The following is a 14,523-nucleotide window of genomic DNA, read 5'->3' on the forward strand; positions in this document are numbered from 1 at the left end:
TGCAGAGGGCCAATAAAAAAACAAAAAACAAGCTGCGGGCCGAAAATGGACCAAGGGCCACATTTTGGACACCTCTAAAACAGCAAAACGTGTAATATTTACATATTGTGAAGCAGAATTCACAATATGTGTTTGATTGATGGGAGCTGTCCAAACGTTTTCCATCCAGTTCCGCATACTTTCCAAAAATCAAAGAATGTTTGGGCCATTGGAATACTTTTATTTTAATTTGTTTCATTTTTGTTGCTCCATCCATCCGTTTTCCATACCATTTGTCCTCACTAGGGTCGCAGGTGGACTGGTCACCAGCCAATCGCAGGGGACATATAGACAAACAAACATTCATACTTATGGACATTTTAGAGTCTCCATTTAACCTTGCATGCATATTTTTGGAATGTGGAAGGAAGCCGGAGTACCTTGAGAACATGCAAACACGAAAATACAAACCCACAATCACCTGACTGTGAGGTCAACATGCTAACCAATACAAAAACTAAAAATTGTGAGCTGTAAATTGACCCTGGGCTGCAATTCCCTGCTAAAAATGGCAGTTTGATTTGATTAAGGCTCTGCTGGCATTATTCCCGCTCCAAATTCGACCGGCAGTTGAATATCTCTGACATATCGTCGATATTAACTGGCTTCATGTATCTGAAAATTACATCTTATCCAAACGACCATTTCCAAATTCCAGGCTGAAAAGAGGCTTCTTTGAGAGAAAAGTCTTGACATGACCGGTAGGGATGTGTCGTAGCGAACGAATCGTCACCAAGAGGCAGCCCTTTGAAATGAAGGACGGGACCGGCTCGCGTCGTTAGGAGCCAATTGGTGTCTCTGTGTCCACCCTGAGCAGGAAGAGGGGCGGGGTTAAATAGACGCCGTGGTGCTCTAAGAGCCGATTCGCACCGAAGAAGATTTTTAATGCTAGTCTTCAGTAAAGACACAACTGTTACCTGGATGCTGCTTTTTCTTTTTGTTTTGCATGTAATAATTTAGGTTTTGTTGTGTGGTGTTTTTTTGATGTTGTGTTGTTTGATTGTAAATAATTAGAAATTTGCATGAGGAACTTTGACCTATTTTGACCTATTTTGTCTAGTGAGATGGCTCTTTTTGTATTTTGTAGTATAACATTATATTTTTGTAGCTGTTCATTGAGGTTTGAATCGAATATTGTAAAAGACATTTCATATAATGCATGTTTTACATTAGTATGCCATTTTACACAATACACATAATTTGGTAATAAAATTAATTTAAGACCACATAAAAATCTGAGGAGCCACTTGGGAGCCGAATGAGTCGCTTCTTTTCAGTGAGCCGAGCCTAAAAGAACCGGCTCTCGAAAGAGCCAACATTTCCTACACTAATTCACATAGTGAACGCAGTGTGAAAAAAACATTAACACGACACATAAAGGCTTTTCTCCCGTAGATGGCACTACTGAGCCAAGTGTCCTCATCAAGTTTTTCTCCTCAGCAGTCTCGTTGCCTGTTTGGATCCGACGGCAATGCCCTGTTTTCGTCTTTGTTTTTCCATACCAGCAAATACTTAACATAACACGTTAACATCCCAAGACGATAGGATGGACGAATATCACAACGAGGTTCGTGTGTGCCCTTATTCTCCCTCACGGTAGAAAAGCTAAAGGCTTGCTTGCTAACTCAAACTAATTTAGCTAGCCATCAACATACATACAGTAGGAGGAGTGTTAGCTAGCCATCCACATACATATAGTACTAGAAGTGTTAGCTAGCCATCGACATAAGAGTATATTAGATGTAACTGTTAATCATGTTATATTGTTCTAAAACAATAGCAGTAGATTTTTCATTGAACATTGTATAAGTACGATTAGCAACACTGATAATCGGCTACAGCCCTCCATTATTTTTGCGTCTTAACCTTATTGATACTGTGTTCCTCATACGTAAAGCTCACAGAATATCCATCACAGTGATGCCGTTATTTTGCACTATTCCCATATTCACCTCATCTTAAATCTTGCTTCTCTCAGGGCTCGTTCAATGCGGAAGAAGCCGACAGCATTGTCAAAGAGGTACCTATGTTGAGTGTTGCCGAAGCCATTACGGTCCTCTATGCAAACATTATTATTATTATTTTTATAATGTAGCTCCTTTGAAGAAAATGTAAACACGAGAGTTGACCACTGGGCCTTATCATTACGTTACAAATTATGTGTTGTATTTGTTAAAAGAAGATCCCAGATGATGATTATATGATGAATAGAGTATTTGCAGGTCTTGTCACGCCTGAGATGTCATGCATCCTGTGACTCTTACACGATGCTGTCATCTGACCTGTGTGTGTGTGTGTGTCTCTCTCAGTGTATTGAGAATGTAGTGGGTAACGAGGACTACAACCAAAGTTTGGTGAACAAATGGACCTCCGCTATAGTAGAGCGCTGCCTCACACAGCTGGTCAAACTGGGGAAACAGTACAAGTTCATAGGTGTGTTATGATTAGAATAATAATGATACAATGAATGACCGTTTTTGATATATTCGTACATTTAAACAGTGTATGTCATTGTTTGTCTGTAGTTACGTGTGCCCTGATGCAGAAAACTGGCGCCGGCCTGCACACAGCAAACTCCTGCTACTGGGACACGGCCATGGATGGTACTTGAGGAGAATCGGCCAGGCTGGGTTAAACGATACATGGATGTTGTCTAACACAGGTGTGTCTTTGCAGGAAGTTGCACTGTGAGGTGGGAAAGCCGCACCATGTACTGTGTGGTCAGTGCGTTTGCCGTGGCCATCGTGTAGCGTGGTGACAATGACCAAGAGGCACAGCACAGGGCCTCCATGTTCCACTTCCACACACCGGCTGTGACTTTATACCCCACGGCAGCAGCTTTCTGTAATGTGTATCATTTTGAAAATCATTTTTAAAAAAATGGGACTGCATGCTGCAGCTACACTTGTGTTCAGTCTGTTGCCATAGAAATGCTTAACACATCAGAAGGAATGCTTGTCTATTTATGAGCAACTCATCGAATGATTAAAACAAAATGCATGTCCAATTTAGCTGTTTGATTTCAGTGTTGGTGCAGGAGTTTAATAGCTTTGTGTCTTAGTGTTCATTTCATTTGGACGGCAGTGTGCGTTACAGCTAATTATTGATGCTGTATGTCACTGGCTCAACTAAAAATTGTGTATAAGAATTCCACTGAGTTAGGATAATTGGCGACTCTAAAATTGTCCATAGGTATGAATGTGAATGGTTGTTTGTCTATATGTGCCCTGTGATTGGCTGGTGACCAGTCCAGGGTGTACCCCGCCTCTCGCCCAAAGTCAGCTGGGATAGGCTCCAGCATACCTGCGACCCCAATGAGGATAAGCGGGATGGAAAACATTTTAGTAGCATACAATTTAAATATGAAAGAGCCATTTTGTTCAAGTTAGTTGTAGTATGATGAAAAATAATAATTACAAAAAGAAAATTTACAAGAAAAAAGGTTGGTTAAAAAAACATCAGAAAAGGAAAAAAACAGCGGTAATTTTAGGAGAATAGAATTAAAATATTAAGAGGAAAAAGTTGTATTCTTAACTTCCAAAAATTTTGAAATTTCATGAAAATTAACTGATAACATGAGGAAAAATAAAGTTTTCACTTGCATAAACTTGAAGTATTAAAGTAAAATATTTTAAAGTCATAATATGAGAAAATAAATTAAATTTTGGAAAATTAGCAATCTAATTTATCTTATTTATTGTGTATTGTGTAAAACTACGTAAGACATGAATGACATCAAAAGCACAAAATGAATGCCGACCCACCATCCACCAGTTCAAGCCTGGAGTTTTTCCAGAGAGATTATTACATGGCTGTTTGACATGTGTGGTAAAAGGCAGTGTGCTAGCATGAATTAACTTGAGACAAATGTGCACATTAGCACTCAATAAGTCATCAAAACTTACCTTTATGCATTCCCACATAGTATCAGCATTTCACACCAAATATGAGGTGAAAGAAAAATGATAAAAATACAGTAGAAAGTACAGAGAGAAAGTTAGCACACGCACAATGGACATATGTCAAGTGAGACGGATGTAACAGAGAGAATCCGGCCACTTTTCAAAATAAAACATCCAAAAAAAATAATGGAAATTATATTTTCTTTCTGTGCGGCCCGGTACCAGGCCGCGGCCCGGGGTTTGGGGATCACTGTCGTACATGCTCGGAGCAGGAAGTGGGCGGGATATAATGCTTGAAGCACGTTCGAAAGTTAGCGCCTTTAGGCAGCCACCTAACCGTGATGTACAGCAGCTTTGAGTGTACAGTTGCTTCATAACTTCGCTGCTTCGTTCCTGTGATCCCCACAGAATTTCAGTATATAACAGACACGTAAAATGTTTTCTTTAAAAAATACTTATTGAAACCATGAACTTCACTCTCATAACATTTGCCCGCAACTGTACAGTCATGGCTAAATGTTTCGGCAGTGACTGTAGCAAATGTTTTTACAATTCAAGTTTTATACTTCCTGGAAAATCATGTCTGCACAGGCACCACATACATTGTTGAGCTTAAGACAATTTTCTTAGATCAGGGGTGGCCACATTTTTTCCAACAAGAAAAATTGAAGGACGCTTGGGGCCGCTTTGTTGCATTTTCTTTTATAACAGATGCTATAAAGGTACGAAAACCATTCTAATGTAGGTCACTATATGCTAAGCTATCTGATTTGTACAATATGCAGAGGGCCAGTGCATACACCTGTAGGTACACAAGTGAGGGTCGCGCTTTGAGCACCTCTGGTTTAGGCATAGCAGTTTTTATGGGAATTTAGAAAAATCATAACTTAATACAGTAGTAATATAGAAGGCATATGACTAGCAAAGATGAAAACTAAGGCATCAAGAAATATGTGTGGAAGTGATGTGCAGAAGTGAAACAACCAGTTGTTGCCCAGGAGCCGTTTTCGGCCTGCAGCTGTGTGTGTGTGTTTTTTTTTCCGTTTTGTTTTGTTTTGTTTTGGCCCTTGGCATATTGTAAGAATTAAATGAATTCATTTTTAATAACATGTGTGATTAGATATTACGCAAAGGTGCTTTGTCACCTGAAACCCAAAGCTAAGATGTCGGTTGTATGTTCAGATAGCTTAGCATATGTTTACCTTACCTACAGCAAAAAGTACATTAAATTGGTTTTAGCATCTTTAATGCACAAAATGTCAATTTTTTAGGTATCCAGCCCTCTGTGGTAAAAGTTTGGAGGCCCCAGTTCGAGGTCTCCAATGTTTCCAAAATGATGCCAATAATATAGGTCTTCTTCATCAAATCTATTAGTTCTGGAACATCAAGACCTGAAATGAAGAAGTGAATGTTTTCCTGTTTGACATTGTGATTTATAAATGCCCATGAGAGTGGATCGGCAATTCACTGAAAAAAAGAGAAAAAAACAGAAGCAAGGTTGTGAAACCAACTTTTGATGCACCGCTAAAGCAGAACAACGTCAATGTGGAAAGTACCACAGAGTTCATTTCTCCGCTTTTGTGCAACAGCGGCACTTTTGCAAAACTTCTGGTGGGATGCAGATGTCAGTCTTCCAGTTGAAATTCTCGGTCTTTGTAAAAGTCTAAAAATAAGGTCGATCGGATCAGTGGGAAGGTTTCTGTGTTGGTTGCCGGGTTAAAAGTTTTCTTTGTTAAAGATGAACTTGACGTCAGCTTCTGAGTGCGACAAACACTGCTTCTCCAGCGACTTGCCCAGTTGTGGCGGCCCACACAGGAAGACTCCAACTTTGGTTCTGTGGAAGCACACAAGTGAATTAGTGGGACGATTGCAAAGTCTCATTCTGGATGGATGAGTGAACATTGTATGTGATCTCACCCAGGGTGCTTGGACGCAATGCTGGTGAACTCAGTGTCCCAGTTAGGCTTCCCGTAAAGAGTCTTCTGCTTGAGCCCTGTGATTGGGTCGTTCTCCGCCTCGTGGTGCACCCAGAAGTGGGCCGCCTGTGAACAACAACAGTTCAGGAGGGAATGTTCCTGCCTTGAAAAACCGGCAAAGATGATGTTTGCTGCATGTTGACTACCTCAGCCTCCTTCCAGCGGGTGAGGTAGATGTTGTAGCTCAGGAAGTCCGTCACGTTCTTCTCAGCCATCTGTCCCTCCAGCGACTGCAGGAGGTCGGCAAACCACTCAAAAGCCTGCGTCTCCGGGCACAGCCAGTAGAAGTAGATCTAGACAGGACCATGATGGAGATGTTTTTGGTTCCTTTTGGTTTCACAGAAAGTGTGGTACAACAATCACACTGTCTTATCTCACATTAATAAATTATCTTCCTGTTAGCTTGCATCTATATTGAAGTTAAAACCATCCCACGGTTTCAGGTTGGAATGTTTTAAGAGCTGCCACCAAAGTGTTTCACCATAGTGGATGTTCAGTGGTCTCACCTTCTTGGTGAAGACGTCCTGGTTGTCCTGGATGCGTTTGTACCACACGGACTTGAGGATGGATGCAAAAGGCGTCACGCCGATTCCCGCCCCTACGAGCATGACTACTTCATACCGAAACACGTCCTCACTGGCAGTGCCAAATGGCCCGTCGATGGCCACCCTGTAAACGTCCATGTACACTGTGTTCCAAATTATTATGAAAATGATGTTTTTCTCTGATTTATAGTCGATATAAATTAGTCATCATAATGTTCAGTCGTCAACCTTTAGAGTAAAATTAAAAATTTTTACTGATCAAACCTCCCAATGATTACAGTATTTTTTTCAAGAAAAAATCTTAAAATGTTCCACATTATTATGCACAACAGAGTTTCAAAGCATTTCACTGGTTGTTAAGAACTGAAAATGGTCATTTGTTGAATTTGCAGCATAAGGAGGTCATCGCAGAAGCTATTTCAATCACTAACATTATAACACGTAAAGTTAATGTTAATGTTCCTTCTTTGATATAACCTTCACTATTCTTTCATTGAACTTGGGAGGTTTTTTTATGTTTCTGCTAGAATTTCTTTGCAGGATGTCAGAATAGTTTCCCTCAGTTGCTGTTTTTTTGTGATCTGCCTCCCACCCTCATAGATTTTTTGCTTGACAATGCTCCATGGGTTCTTCATTGGGTTGAGGTCTAGGAAAAAAGGGGGCCAAACCATGAGTTTCTCTCCTTTTATGCCCATAGCAGCCAATCACAGAGAGTTAGGTAGTCTTTGCTTCATGAGATGGTGCATTGTCATGCATGAAGATCATTTTGCCACAGAAGGTACGGTTCTTCATCTTGTACCATGCAAGAAAGTGGTCAGCAGAAACTCTACATACTTTGCTGAGGTCATTTTCACACCTTCAGTTACCATAAAGGGCCTACCAGCTCTCTCCAAATGATACAGATCCAAAATATGACTCAGCCACCTCCTTGCTGACATCACAGCCTTGATGAGATATGCTGGCCATACTCTACTTCATCCATGCGGACCAGCCAAGGATGCACAGCCCTCATCAGTAAGATTGTTTGAAAATGAATCTTCATGTATTTGTTGGCCCACTGCAACTGTTTCTGCTTGTGAGTATTGGTTAGGGGTGGCCAAATAGTAGCCTCTGGAGGATCCTACACCTTGACGTTCATGGTTCATGGGACTTCAGGTGTTCTCTTGATTTGATACATTAGTATCAGAAACCTTTCCCAGGCTGTCATCTGAATAAGCCACAAATTATCTAAGGCATTGCAATATTTGACGCTTTTTTTGTCAGCAGAGAGATCCTTTTTCTTTCCCATATTGCTTGAAATCTGTGGCATGCGTAATAATGTGGAACATCATTTTTAAGTAATCTTCTTTTAATTGGGCTCACCTGGCTAACTAATTATGACACTTGACGGGGATTGATATCAGTCATCCCCAAGACACAATGCCACCCATGAATTCATTGAAAAACAAAACATGTATGTTTGTGATACCAAAATCCTATTTGCATAATAATTTGAAACACCGTGGCGTCTTAGAACATTAGAACAACTTAGAACATTTTGTGGCATTTCAAAAGATTTCGAAGAATCATCGTATTACCATGCTTTGCAGAAATTATTGATATTTTCTGGTCCCTAAAGAGTAATTTTTCATATTTTATCGCAGAGTTGTAGCAGAAAACCCTTTAGATGCTGCTCAGATAAGATTGTTCCTATTGATGGGTGCTATCATCCCATGCGTCTGTATCTGCTCCTGAGAGGTAAACAATTACACAATGGGCCACCCAGCGTGAAGATAAGCCTTGCATGTCTTCTCAAACAACTGCTGGTAGCTGCAATCATACATAATCTGTGACAATTTCAAGAAAAAGAGTCATTTCCTACTTGGGCAGTTTCCAGGCCTCCTGAGGCTCAGTTTTGTCTCCCCCGCAGGCTTCATACAAAGCCTGAGTCCAGTCCCCAACAATACGAATGTGGACACTGAAGTAGTCCTCCTCTGGGGCTGAGGTCATGGTAAAGGGGTGCCATTCCAGTCTGGAGACAGATGGACATTGGATGAAGACGTACTGACCAACCTCCATGCGAAAACCTTTCTTCTTCATCTGCAACTCCAGAGTTTTGGAAGGATGCATCACCACCTGTGGTTCCCATTTGGTCAGATTAACTTCACTGATGTCACAACTTCACGTGTCTTATTAAACCAGTGCACACACCTTGGTGATCACCACTTTCTGGTGGGATCGATAGATCCGAATGAGCCTCTCGCATACATAGAGGATCATGGGTCCCACAATCCACTTCCAGGTCTGGAAAAATGCAATGTGAGATGGGATTATACACACAAAGCGAACTAAGGCCAGCTCACTTGGCGGCATACCATTGGTGGGTTGCCAGCAAACTCTGGAACCGCACAGCCCGACCCGTTTCTTCCCCAGTCATCAAACCTGTCGGCACAGACCCGTGGGTCATTTGTGTTCAGGCTGTCGGCCGTCTGTCCTCGTACAATCCTCCTAAACCGCCAAGCCACAAAATGATTACCATCATTAATGTAATAGAAGAGAAAGTCAATGTTGGACTGATTTCTGCTCTCCCACCCAAAGCCGTGGAACACCAGTCCGATGAAGAACAGGACGAAAAGGTGATGCGTGTACCAGAACACCTCAAAGTATGACCTTCGGATGACTTCCATTGAAGAAGTGATGATGAGGATGAGGGCTAGTGTGATGACCACGCCTGTCACACCAGCGATGGTTGTACACATGACGATGGTCGGGTTCTACAAAAAAGTATCAATTTCAGACAATGGTGTCTTTCTGTGGCCACCTGTTATAAAACATGTCAACTCACCGTTTCATTGGACCTGATGGGGTTGAGGAAGGACACATTGTCACCATTGCCAATTTTCGACAGGACAAAGGGCAGGAAGCTGCTGTTGCGGTTTAGCTGAGCATCCATGAAATACTCAAAGTTGAACAAGTGTGCAATGATATGCACGGCTGGAAGGCGAGGACAGGTCAAGGTCAGAGAGATAATATGTCCTATTAGCAGCTCACAATGACAATACCTGTGTGAAAGGCGATCATATAAGCCACGAGCTTGTGGAAAGTGATGTTCCGGTCCAGTTGGCGAGCAGCTGTGCGGCTGCAGAACTAAACAGCTATTCAGTTAGACGAAAAAGTACCTGAACCTGTAGACAGTTTTAAGGTTTGGTACCTGGATGGAGCCACGCAGGAAGGAAAGTAGATTCCTACAGACGGGCAGCAAGATGAGCATGCAGTTGAAGTTGAGGCAGGCGGCAGGAGCTCGAGCCCATGACAGAGCATGCTGAAAGAGACAGTTGTTACTTAATCAGACTACACCCGATAGAAAATGGTTTCAAAGTTCCTCTTTTTTTTTTTTTTTTTTAATTAACAGATTCTAAGCTTGGTGCTGCCATCAAATAAATGAAAAGCGGCCCTTAAATTTAACATAAATACACGCAACACAAAAAGACGATTTTGTATTTCATTCACTAATAATAGCGTTCAAAAAATGTGCATTAGTTGCTGCCTTGAAACAGTTCATGTTCGGAGTCTCTGGATGTAGGAAAAAGATGACACTGGGTGTGGGACTTGGGAATGTTGACTACATAGGGGTGGCTAGTTAGTTATGCGTTCATTTGTTGTTTCACTGGCCAGTATTCGAGCCTAGTGGTTAGCATGTTGGCCACACAGTCAGGAGATCTGAAAGACCCGGGTTCCAATCTGCGTTGGGCATCTCTGTGTGGAGTTTGCATCTACTCTCCAGGTACTCTGGTTTCCTCCCACACTCCAAAAACATGCATGTTAGGTTAACTGGACACTCTCTTGTACATAGGTACTGTATGAATGTGAGTGTGAATGGTTGTTTGACTATATGTGGCCTGCGATTGGCTGGTGACCAGTCCAGGGTGTACCCTGCCGCTTGCCCGAAGTCAGCTGGGATAGGCTCCAGCATACCAGCGACCCTAGTGAAGATAAGCGCCATAAAAAGATGGATGGATGGCTTCATGAAGAAGTGTCGGTTAAAAGTGCAAAGGGATGCAGCTTTCCTCCTATGCTGCTCTGAGTGGTTCCTCAGTTGTTAAGTAATCGCAGCCTATCTAATAGCGTGAGTGCTGCGGTGCTCCACTCCAAATTGGAGAAGCTCCTCGACAAGTGGTCGTCCTTAGTGCCGAAATGAGAAAACTATGGCTATACCTGTAGAAGCTTTTTAATCCGGCACACTCAACTTTTTCAAATTATTTTATTAAAAACCTTTAACACCGGAGCTGTCGCCGACAACAGGAGTTGTAATGTTATTTTTAAACGACCATAAGTTTTGAACTATTTGTGGAATCAAACTAATGGTTTCCGAAACCAGAGACAACAGTTTGATACAAAGCAGAGTGGGGGTTTGTTGACAAAGAAGCGTGAGTCTGCACGACAAAGAGGGGTGGAGAAGGAAGCTTTATATGACAAAGTATTTCATCAAACATTTGTTTTTGTGTTCAGCTGTGTAGTTTGTCGCATTTTTAACCATGCTTTTATTTGATTGCAACATGTCGAGAAGGTCGTCTGGGAGGTACACTGCAGTCACGGCCAAAAATTTGCAGACTGACTTAAATTTTTGCTGCTTCATTTCCATTTTTGTCCAGTTAAAAGAATTGTTGCAACAACGAAATTCAATCACTCCCAAAACCTTTGGTCACATACTCTTTGATGTTGAGTGTTTTCTAGTTCACAGTTAAAATCGTAAATCCAAAATCAAAATGCTGCATTTAGAGAACATACCAACCCATAATTCTTTAAAATCACAATGATTAAAATGCGCTGATTTGGTAAACCTTCAAACAGCTAAAATGATGCATAAAGCAAACAATAATCTGCTAACCAAAAACATGATACAATTCTTCTCAACAACCTTCGGGACAAATTAAACTTCAAGCGTTTATATGCTTTATATGGAACGAATTGAGTAAAGAACTCAAACAATGCACTAAAATGAGCCATTTCAAGTAAGAGTACAAGCAGTTGATGTTTATAAAGTACAAAAGAAGAAGAGTCCTGAACCGCTGTGAACATAAAATAATACCATGTCGAATCACTCCTGCACTTACTACCTAGTTTTCATTTCTTAGGACTTCTTGAAGTATTACATTGTCTGTTTCTGCCAAATATTAATTTTTCATGAGTAATTATCAGATATTTATTATTATTTGTTATCAATTCCCATTACCGAAATCAATTTTTTACATTCCGGGTGCCTTATTCAGTAAAAACTTGGAAAATTCTGCCCCTTTTTGAGTTATTATGTTATGATACCCAGGTATAACACTTCCAAGAAGGCATAGACGATGGTTGGATGGATGGATGTTTTTTATGTGTGTGTATATACAGTATAAAACACTGAACTGAAGTCATGAGCTGGGCCTGAGCCTGAAGCAGCATCGTTGGGACTCACCCCGAGCAGCACACGTGTGTAGAACCACTTGTCGACTAGAAAGGCCATGTAGAAGTGGACGAAGAGGAAGGCGTTAATCCCAAGCCAAACAAGCTGGAGCAGACGACAACAAGAGCGTTGAATCCATCTGATAAGACTGTTCATTCCATTTTCAATTCCATCTTTTCATTAATTAGGCTGGCACATCTGTTGAACTAAATGTTCCATTTTACATACATTAATTAGAAGAAAAAGACTCTCTAACATACATTAGTCACAAAATGTTACTACACCCAAACACCCAAGGTTTGTGTATGGGTTAGAATTATCGGCAAAAAAGACTATTAAACATTAAAGAATCTCACAATGACAAAGATGGAGAGTCCCTCGTTGGCTGCCAAGTTCCCCATGCTGAGTGTGATGCTGTAGCAGCGAGCGGAACGGTTAATGCACGCCCGCTTGAACGCTTGAACCTTTTGTTTGGAGCAAAAAGGGAAGTGGACTCCAAAAGACTGCTCTCATGAAATGTTCTCTGTTGGTTAACTGGCGTCATCGTCGTGGCCTGCGACTTTGTGTCCTCGTGCAGGTATTTCCTCATCAAAAGTCATTGCAAGCAGATGATACGTTGATGACATAACTGCTGAATGTTGGCATCGTGATTGACATTGTGGACTTTGTCAACCACCCATCCGGCTTAAGACTGAAAAGAAAAGAAGAAACCAAGAAGGCGCTGCCCACTTCCAACAGGCCATACTGTATGAGCACCACCTTTCGGGTGACCGTTGAGAAGGAACTTGACATTGGATGGTGACACTGTGGAGGAAGTGGCAAATTTCTAAACTCGAAGCAAAGGCATTACCTCAGGTTTCCTGTTTCAAGCACAGTGCAGGCAGAGCTACAACTGCGCCAAAATGTAATCCAATAAATCAAATCCAAGAGACGACAAATACATGTTTTCCATGCAAGTCACATCCTGAATTGATATTTAATCATGACTATTTTCTGTGTTTATGCAGGCAATGGACGCCTCAGGCTAAATTGCTTGATTTTCTACGTAAATGCTTGAGCTCATCATCATAGGCTTTCCAATTCAATTCTGCATGATTGTCATTCAGATGGAAGATAATTAAGAAGAATGTTACGCTCCAACATTTGACTTGCTGATGTTTTTCTTCTTGTTTTGTTTGAAGTGAAGCCAGAGACAGCCTCATGATGCACACAAAGCATCCAAACAATACTGATATCATAGCGCCCTCTAGCACAAGGACCTCGACTGACTGACATGATTAGAAGAAAGTACCAAACCTTGGTTAGTACGGCTGTACGGTCCATGTGTTTGAAGGCAGATTTTTCGTTTGGGTACAGAGGCGAAAGAATTTCCCACACAGAACGCACTAAAAGTGTGGAACAAAAAGTGTGCCCCGGGTTTAGGAGTCTACTCTGTAAACAAATACAGCCCAGCCTTTGGCTAGCAGGAGTCAAGGCCAAGGAGAAGCCAGAGTCTGCAGACCACGGACAGAGACAAGTGGATAAGACAAAAGCAGTGTGCTGGCATTGTTCAGTAGAGATGGGGAAAGTGGCAACAAGCTGGATTCAGTCTGTTCAAACTATTAACGTTGCACTAGTCTGCATCGTTGTACTTTCCTTAAAGGCAACGCTGTAGAAGTGTCCAAAGTGCAGCCAGGGGGCCATTTCCTGCGCACAGCTTGTTTTCATAGACCATTGCCATCCATCCAGCCAGAGGCGCTGGTTGCCAATGGACAAGGCGGGCAAATGCATGTGGCCCCGGGCTAGAAAGGGACCCCGACCAACTTTGAAGCACTGCACAGCAGTGGCGGTGTGGAGACTTGGCAATGACAGTGGTCAACTAGCACAGAGCTCCCTAAAGAAGCCCCAACCTCATTTCACGCCCTCGCGTAAAGTAGCGTTGGTGCGTCTAAATAAAGGTCACGGGTCAACAAAAACTGAAAACACCCAAGGCACTCTCTTACTCAGTTAAAATGCACCCGGGAAGGAAGATCCGGTAATACTTATAATGAACAAAATATGGCAAAATACGAGTATTACATGTGATCGTGAATGTGCCTCTTACTACATGGTCATGTATACTGTACATAAAATATATACAGTATACATGATAAAACGTTATTGGAGGTGTTTTATAGAGGGCTGTCAAAGTGGAATAGGTGTGTCCTATTATGTAAGACACAATAAGATATGCCTTTATTAGTCCCACAAGGGGAAATTCTAGGTGCATTAATTATCTGGCTCTTTTTAGCTGTTTTTCTCTCTTTAGAATGCACAGGAAAGAAAAAGACATGTGAGTTCATGTCTAACATAAGGATTGTGGTTGATGGGCAAAATTCCAAAGAAAGTGGTTTTCCTTTAAGAATTGTGTTTTTGAATTGCACATATTGAATGTTGACACAGATGTGTGAAAAAGTGTTTGCCCCCTTCCTGATTTCTTCTTTTTTGCATGTTTGTCACATTTAAATATCAGTCAATGACAACAACATTTTCAATGAAAATTTTATTATTAAGGGAGAAAAAAAAAATCCAAACCTACATGGTCCTGTGTGAAAAAGTGATTGCCCCCTAACCTGACAGCTGTATAGTTTTATTTTAACAACACATAACGTTTGCTC

At 41.4% G+C, this 14,523-nt stretch overlaps 2 protein-coding genes across 4 annotated transcripts; one reads left to right on the forward strand and one right to left on the reverse strand.

Moving 5' to 3' along the window:
- Nucleotides 1–1,424: 1,424 nt before the first annotated feature.
- Nucleotides 1,425–3,046, forward strand: LOC129187467 (dynein light chain Tctex-type 3-like). Of its 2 annotated transcripts, XM_054786819.1 has the most exons (5): nt 1,427–1,606; nt 2,018–2,059; nt 2,349–2,472; nt 2,565–2,642; nt 2,716–3,046. In XM_054786819.1, exons 1-5 carry the CDS (start codon nt 1,586–1,588, stop codon nt 2,787–2,789), a joined length of 339 nt encoding a protein of 112 aa, XP_054642794.1. In that variant the 5' UTR covers nt 1,427–1,585; the 3' UTR covers nt 2,790–3,046. The 2 variants fall into 2 exon arrangements, with proteins under 2 accessions (XP_054642804.1, XP_054642794.1); XM_054786829.1 differs by lacking the exon at nt 2,018–2,059 and having other exon boundaries at nt 1,425–1,606.
- Nucleotides 3,047–3,670: 624 nt separating this feature from the next.
- LOC129187457 (cytochrome b-245 heavy chain) lies at nt 3,671–12,501 on the reverse strand. Of its 2 annotated transcripts, XM_054786805.1 has the most exons (13): nt 12,244–12,501; nt 11,900–11,992; nt 9,653–9,763; nt 9,504–9,588; nt 9,287–9,435; nt 9,034–9,215; nt 8,817–8,949; nt 8,653–8,745; nt 8,324–8,577; nt 6,424–6,586; nt 6,064–6,210; nt 5,859–5,983; nt 3,672–5,775 (listed from the first exon to the last, which is right to left on the reverse strand). In XM_054786805.1, exons 1-13 carry the CDS (start codon nt 12,286–12,288, stop codon nt 5,658–5,660), a joined length of 1,698 nt encoding a protein of 565 aa, XP_054642780.1. In that variant the 5' UTR covers nt 12,289–12,501; the 3' UTR covers nt 3,672–5,657. The 2 variants fall into 2 exon arrangements, with proteins under 2 accessions (XP_054642771.1, XP_054642780.1); XM_054786796.1 differs by lacking the exon at nt 12,244–12,501 and having other exon boundaries at nt 3,671–5,775; nt 11,900–12,145.
- Between the last annotated feature and the right edge of the window lie 2,022 nt (nt 12,502–14,523).

The sequence above is a fragment of the Dunckerocampus dactyliophorus genome, chromosome 1 (genome assembly GCF_027744805.1).
Source record: "Dunckerocampus dactyliophorus isolate RoL2022-P2 chromosome 1, RoL_Ddac_1.1, whole genome shotgun sequence".
Classification (NCBI taxonomy): Eukaryota; Metazoa; Chordata; class Actinopteri; order Syngnathiformes; family Syngnathidae; genus Dunckerocampus; species Dunckerocampus dactyliophorus.

Coding starts and splice junctions, on each gene's coding strand:
- LOC129187467 (XM_054786819.1), top strand. CDS start 1,586: ATGGACGAATATCACAACGAG. Junction 2,473..2,564: donor GAAACAGTACAAGTTCATAG/GTGTGTTATGAT, acceptor GTTTGTCTGTAG/TTACGTGTGCCCTGATGCAG. Junction 2,643..2,715: donor CTGGGACACGGCCATGGATG/GTACTTGAGGAG, acceptor GTGTCTTTGCAG/GAAGTTGCACTGTGAGGTGG.
- LOC129187457 (XM_054786796.1), bottom strand. CDS start 12,043: ATGAACAGTCTTATCAGATGGATTCAACGCTCTTGTTGTCGTCTGCTC. Junction 9,589..9,652: donor TCCTGCGTGGCTCCATCCAG/GTACCAAACCTT, acceptor ATAGCTGTTTAG/TTCTGCAGCCGCACAGCTGC. Junction 5,984..6,063: donor CCCGCTGGAAGGAGGCTGAG/GTAGTCAACATG, acceptor TGTTGTTCACAG/GCGGCCCACTTCTGGGTGCA.